Source organism: Pelmatolapia mariae, linkage group LG20, assembly GCF_036321145.2.
Source record: "Pelmatolapia mariae isolate MD_Pm_ZW linkage group LG20, Pm_UMD_F_2, whole genome shotgun sequence".
Lineage (NCBI taxonomy): Eukaryota > Metazoa > Chordata > Actinopteri > Cichliformes > Cichlidae > Pelmatolapia > Pelmatolapia mariae.
In genome coordinates, this window is record NC_086244.1 from 6,717,154 (window position 1) to 6,730,247 (window position 13,094).

Here is a 13,094-nt window from a genome sequence, read left to right on the forward strand (position 1 = left end):
TCTTTTGATTATATTATGTATTCTGTATGATGACATATTCTTCACAATTTTATGTTGAAGAACATTATTCCAAATGCATAAAACGATGCAGGACTTGCAGACAGACATGTAAATAAAAATCTGAGCTTTGTTAGGAGTCTAAAGTTTGTAAGAAGTCTAAAAAATACAAAATCCAAACTGATGACATGATGCATACAAAGGAACAAACACAGGCAAGATAAATAAATGCTTAGACGAAGGATAAAAGGAAATTGAGACTATGTATACATATACACACAAATAGACTAATCAGGGGCAGTGGAAACGCATGGGAAGCAAAACACACCTGAACTTAATCAAGGTAAGAAGACAAGAAGCCGGAGTACATGAGACACATGACTGACAAAATGAAACCGAAAGGATTCAAACAGGGAAACAAACGTCTAATACAAACACAGGGACTTGACAACAAGAAAGCACGAAGACTAGACACAAAAACAATTCTAACAAAACAAGAATAATTCCAGAAACAAGTCAACAAAAACCCAACCTACAATAATAATCCAAACTTGAAGAGTTAACAAAGAAAATCAGACTTAAAAACTCAAAAATAAACGGAAAACTTGAAATGAGACCACAGAATCCCAGACCATGAAAATAAAGGAGATGTTGAAATGTTATAAACATTATCAGTTGCGACATTGCACCATCATTCGTCTACTGTAGCAAAATAACCAGACTTTACTGCAACATTGTAGTACTGTTATGTATAATACAACATATATATGATGATTTTTATTATCTTATGACAGCTTATCAAATTCGAGGTAACCCAGATGCTACCTGCCAGCTGATGTCTGACCTTTGACCTATGGCCTTGAAGCATTACATACTAAAATTGTGTATTTTATTATCTTTACCCATGTAATTGGGGCAGAATTGGCCAAAATCTTTGGCTTCTATGAGCTGTAAAAACTTGATGGCATCATTTCATTTTCATTGTGTCTCACTGAAAAAAATTAGAAAGCGTGTTGTGCAGCTCTCTACGTGCATCTTCATATGGTTCTTTTTGACATTTTTTTCCCACTGTCAACTTTGACCTTGGGTACTAACAATAAAGGTCAAGGTCAAATACTTAGCCAACCTGGGTACTCATATCCCCCGAGGCCTAGTATATTGTTGTGAAGTTTGAAAGCAATCTATAAAGATTTTGGGGTAATAAAAAGTTTTAATTGATTTTTTCACATTTGGTGCGACCTTGACCTTAATCCGATCTACTATCACACAACATAAAGACATATCTAAAAAGAAACTATGGACGCTGGACAGACGGACAAGCAAACAGAACCGATTACGTTCTCCCTTCAGGGGGAGAATTACAGTTATTCTCTCTTACAGAACAGCTTTAAACTGGCAGTGGTAAGCCCATAAAATTTGAACAATGATGCATTATTTTTTGCAATTTTGCCCCTGTACACCACCACAGTGGATCTCAAATCAGACAGACACGATGTGATTCAGGTGCAGACATCCAGCTTTAATTAAAAGGGGTTTAATAGAACCCACTTTTATTCTACTAGTAGAACCTTTGCATTATTCACAGCTTAATCTGTTTTTTTAATGTAATTTAATAACAATCAGCTATCAACAGATTAAAACTGTACATTTAATTCTCATTTATATATACTTATATGGGTTTACTTGAATGGAAGACAGCTATGATTTGTCGAGGGCGTGAACTTTACAAAGGGAACTTGGGTCACTGAGAAACTTGAGTTTCATTATTGCACATTTCTAGCAATAATTACTTTTGGAAATCCTCCTTATATAACTTCTCTATTCATGCACAATACATTATTTTTTATTTAAATTATTGTTTCACTAGAATGGCCTAAATATGTGTTTATATTAGACACATTTCTGTTCAACATAAAATAAGCCTGTTTAATATTTTAAAAAAGCAGTATTTATGACACTAACTACAGTTTACATTCGTTTTAGCTTTGTGGGTGTCCCTGTACTTCAGTTGTCCTACTGAGTATTCACTGAGGATGTCATAGCTGTGTGTGTGTGTGTGTGTGTGTGTGTGTGTTTGTTTATGGGAAATGGGAGGGTAGAAACTCCTGTTCGATTGCCCACATAGTCCTGAGCAGCAGAGCTGAAAAGGCACATCTCCCATCTGCAGACTTCACACAAAAGATTCTCCAGAAGACGATAAGGTCTCAGGAGCGACCTTCCCCATTCAGCTCCTGTGTACGCTGCCACCGCCACTGAGGTATGAGAAAACTAAGTAATTTTCAAGGTTGTTAAACCCCACTTTACCTTTAGTCTAGATCTTAAAGGGAAACACTTTGTCAATGGTTAGGTTGCATTTAGGTGTAGGTGATTTTGAAGAGATTAGAGGCTTCAAAATCTGACACTTGCAAGTCTGAAGAGGTCAGAGATCCAGCAACACTCTGTTGTATAATGCTTTACCAGCGTGTTTCAGATTGTGTTGATTTATTTCTACATCTTATGGAAGTTTCTGGAGTTTTTTTTAGATAGAAGAATGTGTGAAATGAAAAGCACATTTTTTCTTTTTCACTGTTATAGACGTGCACAGTTGAATCTGTTGAAATCATCTCCATGAAAAATAAGCTATCAATTGGGCATTTTCTGTTGGTGTAAAGGCAAGCTTGTCAGTAGTTTCAGGTTGCAATTTGGGGAAATGTGGGAGGCTGATTTGGATGAGAATAGTAAAGTAAAGGTACTGTGGACAAATTCACCTTCCTCCAAGATGCATGGAGGGGTGGATAAAATCTAAAGGTGTCAAAACTTGTGCAACACTTCTTGCAGAAAGATCTATTTCATGGTTTTTATTGTACATAGCATGAGTGTTTCTGAGTTTTTGACCTCTTTACAGCTTAGTGAGAAAGAAGAATGCTTGGAATGGAAACAGTCTGTGTTTTAGATGTGCAGAGTTATATATGTGGAGCGTTGTGAATGAAAAACATGCTATAAATCTGAATTCTAAACAAATCCATGCTTGCATTCACCTCAAAGCGAGGCACTCCTGCTCTGAACTGAACACTGTAGGTTGTGAAATAGTTTTCTAATAACCTGCTGGGCTTTTTGTATTCACCTCTCAAAAACATTTTGAGTAAACCTCCTCCTCCTCCTCCTGTGCCCCTCTTATGCAACGTCTTAAAACATAATCAGATTAACCTCAAAATAAATTTAAACTCTGTCAGGATATGAAACGCTTTCCTTTGCTTTTCACTCCAGAACATGACCATTTTCAACCACTCGCTTGACTACTTGAACGGCACGCCATGGTTCGTCTTCGAGTGCACCCTCCAGCTCAACACGAACTCCCGGCGCATCGCCCTCTTCCTGATGTACCTTTTCATCTTCATGGTGGGCCTGATGGAGAACACGCTGGTCGTCTGGGTCAACTGGCGCCGAAGGCATTCCTCCAATGCGGTCCTCTTCTGCATCATCAACGTGAGCCTGTCGGACCTGATGGTGATCGTGATCCTTCCTTTCTTCATGATGGAGGTGACCATGGACCAGGTCTGGCTGTGGGGTCGCTTCCTCTGCAAGGTCACCCACCTCATCTACGTGATCAACTTCTACAGCAGCTCCTTCTTCCTGGCCTTCATGACCCTTGAACGCTATTTCTCACTGTCAAGACCGTCATCGTCAAGCTTCTTCCCTGCGGGAGGCCGGAAGCGGTGGGTGGTCTGTGCGGGCCTCTGGGGGCTCTCCTTGTTTCTGGCTCTGTTGGAGAACGTCCATGTGGATCTTCTGGAGTGGGAAGAGCCAGGTTGTTACATGCTGCCTGAATACAGCTACACCGAATGGTTCGTTACTGTGTCTTTCTTGTGCCTGGTTTTCCAGTTCCTGGTCCCCGCTGCTGTCATCATTACCTGCAATGTGCTGATCGCTCGTGCAGCCAACAGGGCGACGGATGTGCAGAACCGACGGGATGTTTGGCTGGTGCACGTATACTCCCTTGTGTTTGTAATGTGCTGGCTTCCCTACCACTTGGTCATGTTCTTGATGATAATAGACGACCTTGATCCCCATGTATTCAGCTGCAACACGGTGGAAGTGCTCTACTTTTCTTTCAGCGTGGTGCAGACCATTTCGCTTTTGCACTGTGTTGCCAACCCCTTCCTCTACAACTTCCTCAGCAAGAGCTTTCGGAACAACATGATCAACACCATGTTGAACTACATTCCCAGAGAGGGGACTGCAGAACAGGTGGGACCCAGAGCCAACGCCAAAACTGCAAATGAGGGCGGTAGAGACCCGGAGAAGCTGAGTAATGCCAGCACCAGCCATTCTGATGTTGGATCATAAGAAGGAAGCTGAGCTAAGGATCAAGTAAGCTCCAGTCGCGGTATATTTGACCGAACTAAATTCAGCCCTGTCGCTTCGATCGGGCTCATACCTTCCTCTCATAGTCCACTTCCTGTTTTGTTAAGCATGTACCTGATCAGAGTTTCACACCCAGGAGGGCAGGAAATGTTTGATGTCTTCCTGCAAAGCTGCTCAACTCACACAGGAACTCATGGCACAGTGAATGTTCCAGGAATTCGTGTCAACAAAATGTGCTGCAGTGCCCCACAGGAGAAATCCTCATATCAGTATACACAAATGCAAATGTGAAAATGTAACTGTTTTATGGCATAAAATCAAAGCTTAATGTTACTAAATGCTTATTTATCTGGATGCTGATGTAGTCATATCTGTAAAAAAACAAAACAAAACAAAAAAACAATAAAACTCCCTTAAACGCTGCTTGTTTCGATCCAAGCTGGAAAAGCTGAGTTGGATTTTGTAAGCTGATTTGATGATAACAAAGCACAGCCACTCATTTGGAAACTTGTTTATTTTAACAAGGAAATTTGCCTTTCTTGCAGATGGCTTGTCCTTTCTGCACATCTTTATTACATTTACTTCCGTTTCTGGAATGTTTCATGTTCAACAGGTTAAATGATAAGAAGCGGGGTCTGTGTGTCCACAAATGGCACAATAGCAGGAAGAGACCAGGCTTTGAAAGGGCAAAGGTCTGAGCTGCTGGAAACAGGCAAAGCAGATTTTTGCAGATTCATCACTGAATTTCTGATGATGGAGCAGCTCATCCAACAGATAAAAAAATAACAATAATTCAGAGGTGATAACAGTCTTCCTAGAGGCATTTATTTCAAAAACAATATTAAAAAAAACATTCATATTTAGCTTTAGAAATAGACAACGAAAGGCATAAAAATAATAAATAGTTGCTGTCATAAATATGAGGTAAGACACAAAAATCGCACAGAAATGTGTAAATGGGCACTTCAATGTCACATTTCTACAGCACAACATACGTCACACGCTCTAAAAGTCAGTGTAGCTTGTGTTTAAAATGGAATTCGTCTCTTTAAGTTCAAACGCACACTGTTATGTTTCAAAGACAAAAATATTCTCTACTGTGGATTCGTGTTTTATCTGAGTGAAACATGCACCATAAGAACAGACTAAATAAAATTGTAGTGTTTTAAAACTGTGACTGCAAATAGGAAGAATTAGTATGCTACAAATGGCATGCTACTTCAATATGCAATCAGTGTAATTACTCTGTAATTACAATCACTGACATCAAAAACCTATCCTGATATTACAGTAGATAATATCTGCTGCATAATACAGCTGCCTTCTTTCACCTGCTAACATCAGGATACACTGCCACCAAGTGGCTTCTTCTTATCTTAGTTCAAACAGACCAAACCTGCAGTTTGAACGGCATCTAACAGAAAAAAATATGGCGACCGCATTATAAAAATCCAGGTAAACGCTCAGTCGATCAACAGATACAGAAATAATCAGATGTAAGTGAAAAATAATCTCTATTTTTTAACTTCTATTCTATAAAAATACTAATTTTGTGTTTTAAAACAGTGATTCCCAGCTTTTAAAATTTATTTTCTGGCCTATATCAAAAAAAAAAAAAGACAGGTTGATGCTAGAGTTCTCGGAGGCCTTTTTAAGGGGGGAAGATCTCCCAAAAAACCAGCTGTAAGCAGCAGGGTTGCATCCTCCTGCAGAAATGAGCCTGTCAGCATAGGAGCATCACTGCGATGACTCGCTTCAAGCAATGAACCTCCAGTTTGCACAGGGATGGTTTCAACCATACAGTTTTACATTCCTAACCACATCTATGGCCAGAAGCTCTGGCTAATGACTGAAATAGGCTGCTTCCAACAGGTGTCTGAGTGAGGAGCTTGGTCATTAAGGAGGGACTCCTCCTCCACGTCAGTGTCTCCCAGGATGAGCTGGAGGAGACGGCTGAGAACAGGGAAGTCTGGGTATATCTGCTTAGAGTGCTGCACCTGCAACCTGGACCTGGATAAGCCACTGAGGGATGGAATTTCTGCCTTTTACGGCTCAAAAAGGGTATATCTTGTCATACTGATATTGTGAATGATTAAAAGTGTCCCTAAATATTAAAAAAAATTATATATATATATATATATATATATATATATATATATATATATATATATATATATATATATATTAGAGCTGACTTTATCCTTGTTGCCTTGACTCCTCTCTCCTCTGCTTGGATCTCTGGTGGAAGGGACCAGACGGAAGGAGAGGATGCAAGGATGTAGAAACTAAGAAATGAGAAAGGGGGGATGGAGTTGGCCAGTGGGGGTGAGGTAGCCGGGAAGACTTTGGGAGTAAAACAGCTGGAAGAATCATCTCCCTAGACTTTTAATTAACAAAGTAGCATCCTTCTCTGTTAAAGTTGTTGGGGAGACTCATTTATGTGCTGACTGGACACCTGTACTGGGTGCTAACTTACATACACACCCATAATATTCCAAAAACTGTTCATTTGGTTTTAGTCAAGTTTAAATAGTGTTAAAAATTCATTTTATACAGTTATCAGTCAGTTAGTGAGGACGTCCTCAAATAATCTTAGTTGTATATACTAATAATTTATTAATTTAATACAACCATATTTTAGCCTTTTCATGCACTATGTTCAGCTATTTTAACTAAGATTTTAAAAGTCTTTACCTTACAATAAAAGGCACTTACTGCTACATAAATACATCTTAAGTGAACAGTTTTTAATTAACTAGTTGTTGTTGTGTTAGTGCAGACAGTTTTTCTATTATCGATTTGTAATTTCTAATTTTTTTTCTAAATTCATTAAAGTAAAATTTGGACTTACACAAAGAAGACACCGCTCAAATCGCGATGTCATTATTACATGAAACCCCAGAGCCCCTCAAAAACCTGCTAAGTGCCCCTCAGTGTGACTCGTACGGCTCTCTGTTTGGGAATCAATGCTTTAAAACACTGTGGAAAGAAAATAATACATTTATGAAAATATTTTGTGTTTGTCTAATTTGCTACAATGAGGTAATTGCAGTGTAATTACACTGTAATTACAATCACATATTAAGACAACACACTCATTTTGATGATGCTTTTTTTTTTTTTTTTTTTTTTAAACAGACTCAGTCAAGAATCTGACCAGTGCAAATGGTCTTTAGTGGGAGAATCATCCATCTTTAATCCATAGTAATGGCTAGTTTTAGAGTTTTCAGATTTTGTTCTTATGTAGTTCTGGTTCCATTTGTGCGTTTGAGAAAGTTAGCTGGACAAAATAAGCAATACTGAGATCTTTTACAATAATTTAGAGACTATGTGATTAACTAAAAACATTAGAAAATCACTGCACTGGGCTAATACCAGTGTTTATAATAATATTTCAGCCAAAGCTGGATACCGTGGTGATGTTTTGTTATTTATCTTGTGCCAGGAAACGAAAAAAATCCTAATAAAAACAAGAATGGAAACTTCTAGCACTTCGGACTTTTTTTTTAAACAGTTAGCCGGCATTAAATTGATGTAACATGACAGATGTGCATGAGTCATCAGTAAATGTCCTATCTGTTGATAGGCCAATATGTTGGTGCATCGGTTAGCTAAAGCTCTAGTCTACTATCAGCAGCTTGTGGTCCACGACAACCAGACACAGAGGAGGCGTCAGAGAGGAAACGAGGAGCTGATCAGGTGTCCACAGTGGGCAGCGGTTCTTTAGAGTGATCATTGTACATGAAGGTCTGCTCGATGTTGAAGTCCAGCGGTAAGTGGTCCTTGTGGAGCTCCATGTGTGACGACACCAGCTTCAGCGTGGAGAAGTAAAGGCCGCAGACGGTGCAGCGGTACATCAGGGCGCCGGCGTGTGTCTTCAGGTGGCAGATCATGGTGGAGCGCCCCCTGAAGAAGCGCAGACACACTTTACACTGGTAGGGTTTCTCCCCGGTGTGGATACGGAGGTGGTAGGTGAACTCCCCCGAGTGAGCGAAACGTTTACCACAGTAGCGACACCGGTACCACTTCCCACGCACCCCTGCAGGTCCGACAACGCTGTCCTGACTGGAGCTTCCGTTCGTCAGGACTCCAGAGGATAAGCCGTGCATCGGCCCTTGAAAAAACTTGTCCGACATGCTGATGCCCATTCCCAAACCCAAACCGAAGTTGCTCATTTTAACGAGCCCGCTGACGTCCCGTGACGAGGAGGAGGAGCAGGAAGACGGCGGGCACTCCAGAGACTGATCCGCTTTACGTTTCCCTAACCACCCCTGGCCGCCAGCGGTTCCTCCGCTCCCCGTGGAGTCGCTGGTGTGCAGACTGAGGTGGTACTGAAACGCCGAGGACGAGCGAAACGTCTGCGGGCACAGGAAGCAATGCAGCTCCTCCGCTCCTCCTCCACTGCCACCTCCATCTGCTTTGACTCCGTAAGCCCTCAGCGCCAACTGCTCTCTCTCCTTAGCTGCCGCCTCCTCAGCGTGCACAGCCATGTGTCTGTCCAGCAGGGCGCGCTCTACAAAGCAGCGGGCGCAGTGCGGGCAGGTGAAGACGGGCAGGGAGAGGTGGGCGAGGGCGTGCCACAGTAGGGAGCACAGGGACAGCTGGGGGAGGTGACACACGCCACAGCTCAGGCTCTGGGGGCACACATGGATCAGCAGGTGGTCTTTGAGAGTCTGAGGAGGAGAGAAACACAAAACTAAAAGTTGAGGAGCCTCACTGAGGAAGCAGGTGTGTAGCAGGGGGACTCCTCATTCTTATTTCCTGCTCATGTTTGCCACCAAACCGGTTCTCAGGCACTGTTCATACAAACATCAGACTTCCTGTGGGTTTCACTGTGAACTCAAGTCTCACTTTTGTGCTTCTTAGACACACCTGGTCCTTGCATTATTTACAGAGTAAATGCTTCAGTTAACCTTAAAGTGAACCACAGTGAGCGCATTCATGACACAGTTTAATGAACCGAGAGCTCGACGGCATGTTGTGGCTCACAGAAAGCGCTTACAAAGGCCAACGCCACATTTGGGACTTTTTATCTTAATAATTTGTGAATAAAACAAAAGAACCGCTTTTTAATGAACTGCCCGACTTCATTTCAGTTCATGGAGATAGAAATGGCTGTAATTTCTAAGTCCACATTTATCATAACTAAATAGTGTCTGGTTACATATGGAGCCATTTATGTGTCAAACAATCTTTTAAAGCATCTGACTTACGTCAAAAACACTCCATAAATATCCACTAACCTGGAAGTCCTTGCTGAGGGATTTGGTGCATACAGCACACTGCAGCTCTTGGCTGTGGCTGCTGTTGGTAAGCGCCCCCTGCGGGATGGTGTAACTGGATGCTGTCTGGCGGTGGTGCCGCAGCAGTTTCTTTTGGCTGCAGAACTGCAGGTGGCACATGTCACAGGTGAAGAGCTGCACTCCCACATGGGTGAAGGAGTGGGCGATGCCCGCAGCACGATCTGGAAAAGAGGCTCCGCACACCCTGCAGAGCCCCAGCTCCGTCAGGTGCGTCTCACCGTGTCTTCTGATGGCAGCTGGATCTGCTGGGAGTGCCACTGTGCAAGCTTTACATGTCACCGTGCTTCCTGTCACCTGGAGGAGCAAAGACCATTATTTCCTATGTGGAAATAAAATACGACCCATCCCTGTGTCCTTTGAAGGTCTGTAGCTCAGAAAACGTTCAGAGTATGATGTCAAATTTTGGTCGCTTCATTAGATATACAAACATTACAGAACTTCAGCTGATTCGATTTGACAGAATGACCTTTTACCTAAACTACTGTACTGCTCACAAACAGAAACATTACCTGGCTACTCGCATTCCCTCCATCTCCATTCTCCACACACACAAGGTCATCTTCATCCTCGTCCTCCTCCTCTCCCTCCTCCATGAAGTTCTCATCATCGCTCAGCTCGATGATCTCTCCTGCCAACTGTCTCCACTGCTCTTCCTCTGTTCCCTCCACTGCTCCATTACCTTGCAGAGCCTCCCTCTCCTCCTCAGTGTCTCCTTCCTCCACTTCCCCAAACATCAGCCTGCTGTCCCGCTGCACGTCGACCACGCCACCTTCCACCGCTGCCACCTGAAGGCTGCCTGGAGACTCTCCTGAAGATGATGTCGGGGCGCAGGCTTCAGCGCCGAGCTGAGCTGAAGAGTCAGGGAGGGAGCAAGACTCAGACGTAACAGGGTTGCTGCTCCGAGACAAAGAGTCGCCCGCACTCTCAGAAACCATTTGACCATCTGTGTCACCGTCCTCACAGCAGCCTCCCGCCTCCCCATCGTTCAGCCCGTGCTCGGTCTTCAGCTGGAGCACAGGCCCCACAGGCTGCAAGCTGTCAGCCTGAAGGGAAAGGCTGCTGCTGCTGGTTAAAGGCGGTCCTCCTGGTAACTGATGATCTGCTCCCATCTGCCCGTAGCCGATATGAGACTGGACATCTTCTGCCTTTAGGTCCAGGGACAGAGGCCCGGCCTGAACTTCGCGGCCTGACCTGCCCGTCCTGATTTGGAAAAGAGGGGAGGGAGCAGCAGCAGGAGTCGGGGCAGCAGACGGGCCAGCCGATGAAGACAGAGAGGAGCAGGAGGCGGCGGAGGAGCACACAGACGGCACAGAAGCTGCACTAACTGCAACCACTGTGGGTGGAGCGGCCACCATGCTGAAGTCCAGGGTGACATCACCGGGACTGCTGGCATTGCAGTTTGCAGACACAGAAGCCTGCAGGTCAGGGAAGGTAGCATGACAAGCCTTCACCAGTTCACTGACCCCGAGCCGCTCGGCCAGCTCGTACAGGACCCCGACATCTATGAGATCAGTCACTATCTCCCCGGTGTAGACAAATGTCAGCACTTTCTCAAAGTTAGCTGGGGAGATAAACTCCAAAGAGAAGGCGGTGCTGGACGCGGTGGGAGTTCTGGTGAACAAGTTGCGAAAGTACGTCCCGGCGCAGGCCAGCACTGCACGGTGGGCTGCGAATGTCCGGTTGCCAACTTGCAGGAACACATCACAGTACTGACGTGATTGGCGGCAACGGTTAAGCTCGGAGAGAAGGCTGGCAGCGTGGCCGGGACACTGCAGCCGGATCCTCATCCCTGCCACAGCTCCTAATGCATTACAATCCAACTGCAGGGAAGGAAAAGCAGAATCATCAGAGCAGGACAGGGGACAAATGTCTTCTTTAATATTCAGTGATTAGTGATCCATCTTTTGGTGGTAGATGGATCACTAATGAAAATGTATTCATACGCTGACGCGGTGAAAAAACACAAACAAACAACAAAAGCAGCGTGATAATCCAGTTGTTAAATATATAGATAAAATGTGTTACTGCATGATAAAATATGTAAAGGAACCAAAGTGGCTGTCAAAAAGCAGTCCAGTATGTGGCAACCAGTTTTTCACTCCAGTTTTTATAAAACAGGTTTAACAAACTCTCAGTCTAAAACTAAATTCTGAGTTTTCAGATTTAGAATCGGTTCAGTCTTCTCCGGTCCACTCTGAGGTAAGCTGTATGAGGAAGTAGTGAAAGAAATCCATTAATTGCACTCTGATACCACGATTCGCCATGGCAACAGGTAAATAAAGAACAACGCCCCCATTGTGATCCAACAGACCGAGGGTTATGAACACATGCAGTGTCTAAAGCAGCAGACACTGTTAAAAAAACACTTCACATCTGCACACAAAGGTCTGAGGGATCTTTCAGCAATGGTTTCTGGAGAACTGGTTTGTCAACAGGCTGTGATTTTATTACTGTTGATCTCTTATCTTAAACACAACCTGCTCCAGAGCAGCAAAAGTTACCATGGTGACATAAGAAGTGAACCACCATCATATCAAGTTAAACCTGAAGTTAGTTGGATGATTCATAGTACATTTCAACATGTATGCATCTCCCATTCTGACTTTTATCTTGGACTCTCTGTCTGAAAGAATGAATTTTAGCTCCTCCCTCGTTACAGAAACCTTATTCTGATTGGCCACTCACTACAAACAGAAGGTTTGAACTGAAAATGGGGGGGGGGGGGCTTCTGTGCCCACAGCTCCATATTAAGGATACCCTTTCCCTGACATGACAGAGCCAAAAATAGTTTAAAATAACTTTTTTTTTCTCTAACTGTTTATAGCAGTCTGAGCTCTTAGCTGATACGGATTACTCTCATTGCTTGAAACTTTGGCCGTGTTTAACAGGAGCATTATGTATGTTATTCATTTATGCATGGCAGAAAATAAAGAAACGCCCTATAGGTTCACTTTTATAAATAACAGCGGTATTATAAAAAGATAATTTACCCCCGTAGATTCTATTTTTTAAGCATTTATGTTTTTGTATGAAGAAGCAGGATCTAACTGATCTGCAGTAATAGATGCTGTAAATTATCGTTTCTTTTTTTTCTTTTTTTTAAAAGGATGTTAACGCGTTGTTTTTGCTGCTTTTTGTGTTTAAAGCACAATTACTCTTAAATTTCCGCAGTTTAAAAAGAAGCTAGAGGATCCCAGACCGTTTTTTTCTCTATCGCAGACAATCCAGACACATTATGGTAACTCTACTCACCCAAACCAGAGGTTTTATTAAAAAAATAATCCTCCTACTGTGAGCGCAGGCCCGCTCGTTTCTGTTACCATCACTCACCCATTGAGACGTGTCAGCTGGCGCTCAGAAATCCCCTTTTTCCTTTTGTTTTCACTCGGTCTGCACCGCTCAGGCACTCATTCTACATTTTAGAAGCCTTTGCTCTTATGGTCCATCCAT

The 13,094-nt window shown here is 43.0% G+C and overlaps 2 protein-coding genes across 2 annotated transcripts; one reads left to right on the top strand and one right to left on the bottom strand.

The window, feature by feature from the left end:
- The first annotated feature begins 2,108 nt into the window (after positions 1-2,108).
- On the top strand, positions 2,109-4,756 carry gpr182 (G protein-coupled receptor 182). The gene is made up of 2 exons (XM_063464372.1): positions 2,109-2,254; positions 3,244-4,756. The coding sequence occupies exon 2, from the start codon at positions 3,247-3,249 to the stop codon at positions 4,321-4,323; it is 1,077 nt and encodes a 358-aa protein (XP_063320442.1). The 5' UTR covers positions 2,109-2,254; positions 3,244-3,246; the 3' UTR covers positions 4,324-4,756.
- A 1,780-nt stretch (positions 4,757-6,536) lies between these two features.
- LOC134618609 (zinc finger and BTB domain-containing protein 39) lies at positions 6,537-13,074 on the bottom strand. Its single transcript, XM_063464080.1, has 4 exons — positions 12,975-13,074; positions 10,154-11,464; positions 9,585-9,938; positions 6,537-9,014 (listed from the first exon to the last, which is right to left on the bottom strand). Exons 2-4 carry the CDS (start codon positions 11,429-11,431, stop codon positions 8,037-8,039), a joined length of 2,610 nt encoding a protein of 869 aa, XP_063320150.1. The 5' UTR covers positions 11,432-11,464; positions 12,975-13,074; the 3' UTR covers positions 6,537-8,036.
- Positions 13,075-13,094: the final 20 nt, after the last annotated feature.

Excerpts from the sequence above, each read along its gene's own strand:
- LOC134618609 (XM_063464080.1), bottom strand. The coding sequence starts at position 11,431 with ATGAGGATCCGGCTGCAGTGTCCCGGCCACGCTGCCAGCCTTCTCTCC. Across the intron at positions 9,939-10,153 it reads GAGGGAATGCGAGTAGCCAG|GTGACAGGAAGCACGGTGAC; the intron begins GTAATGTTTCTG and ends TTGCTCCTCCAG. Across the intron at positions 9,015-9,584 it reads CCCTCAGCAAGGACTTCCAG|ACTCTCAAAGACCACCTGCT; the intron begins GTTAGTGGATAT and ends TCTCCTCCTCAG.
- gpr182 (XM_063464372.1), top strand. The coding sequence starts at position 3,247 with ATGACCATTTTCAACCACTCGCTTGACTACTTGAACGGCACGCCATGG.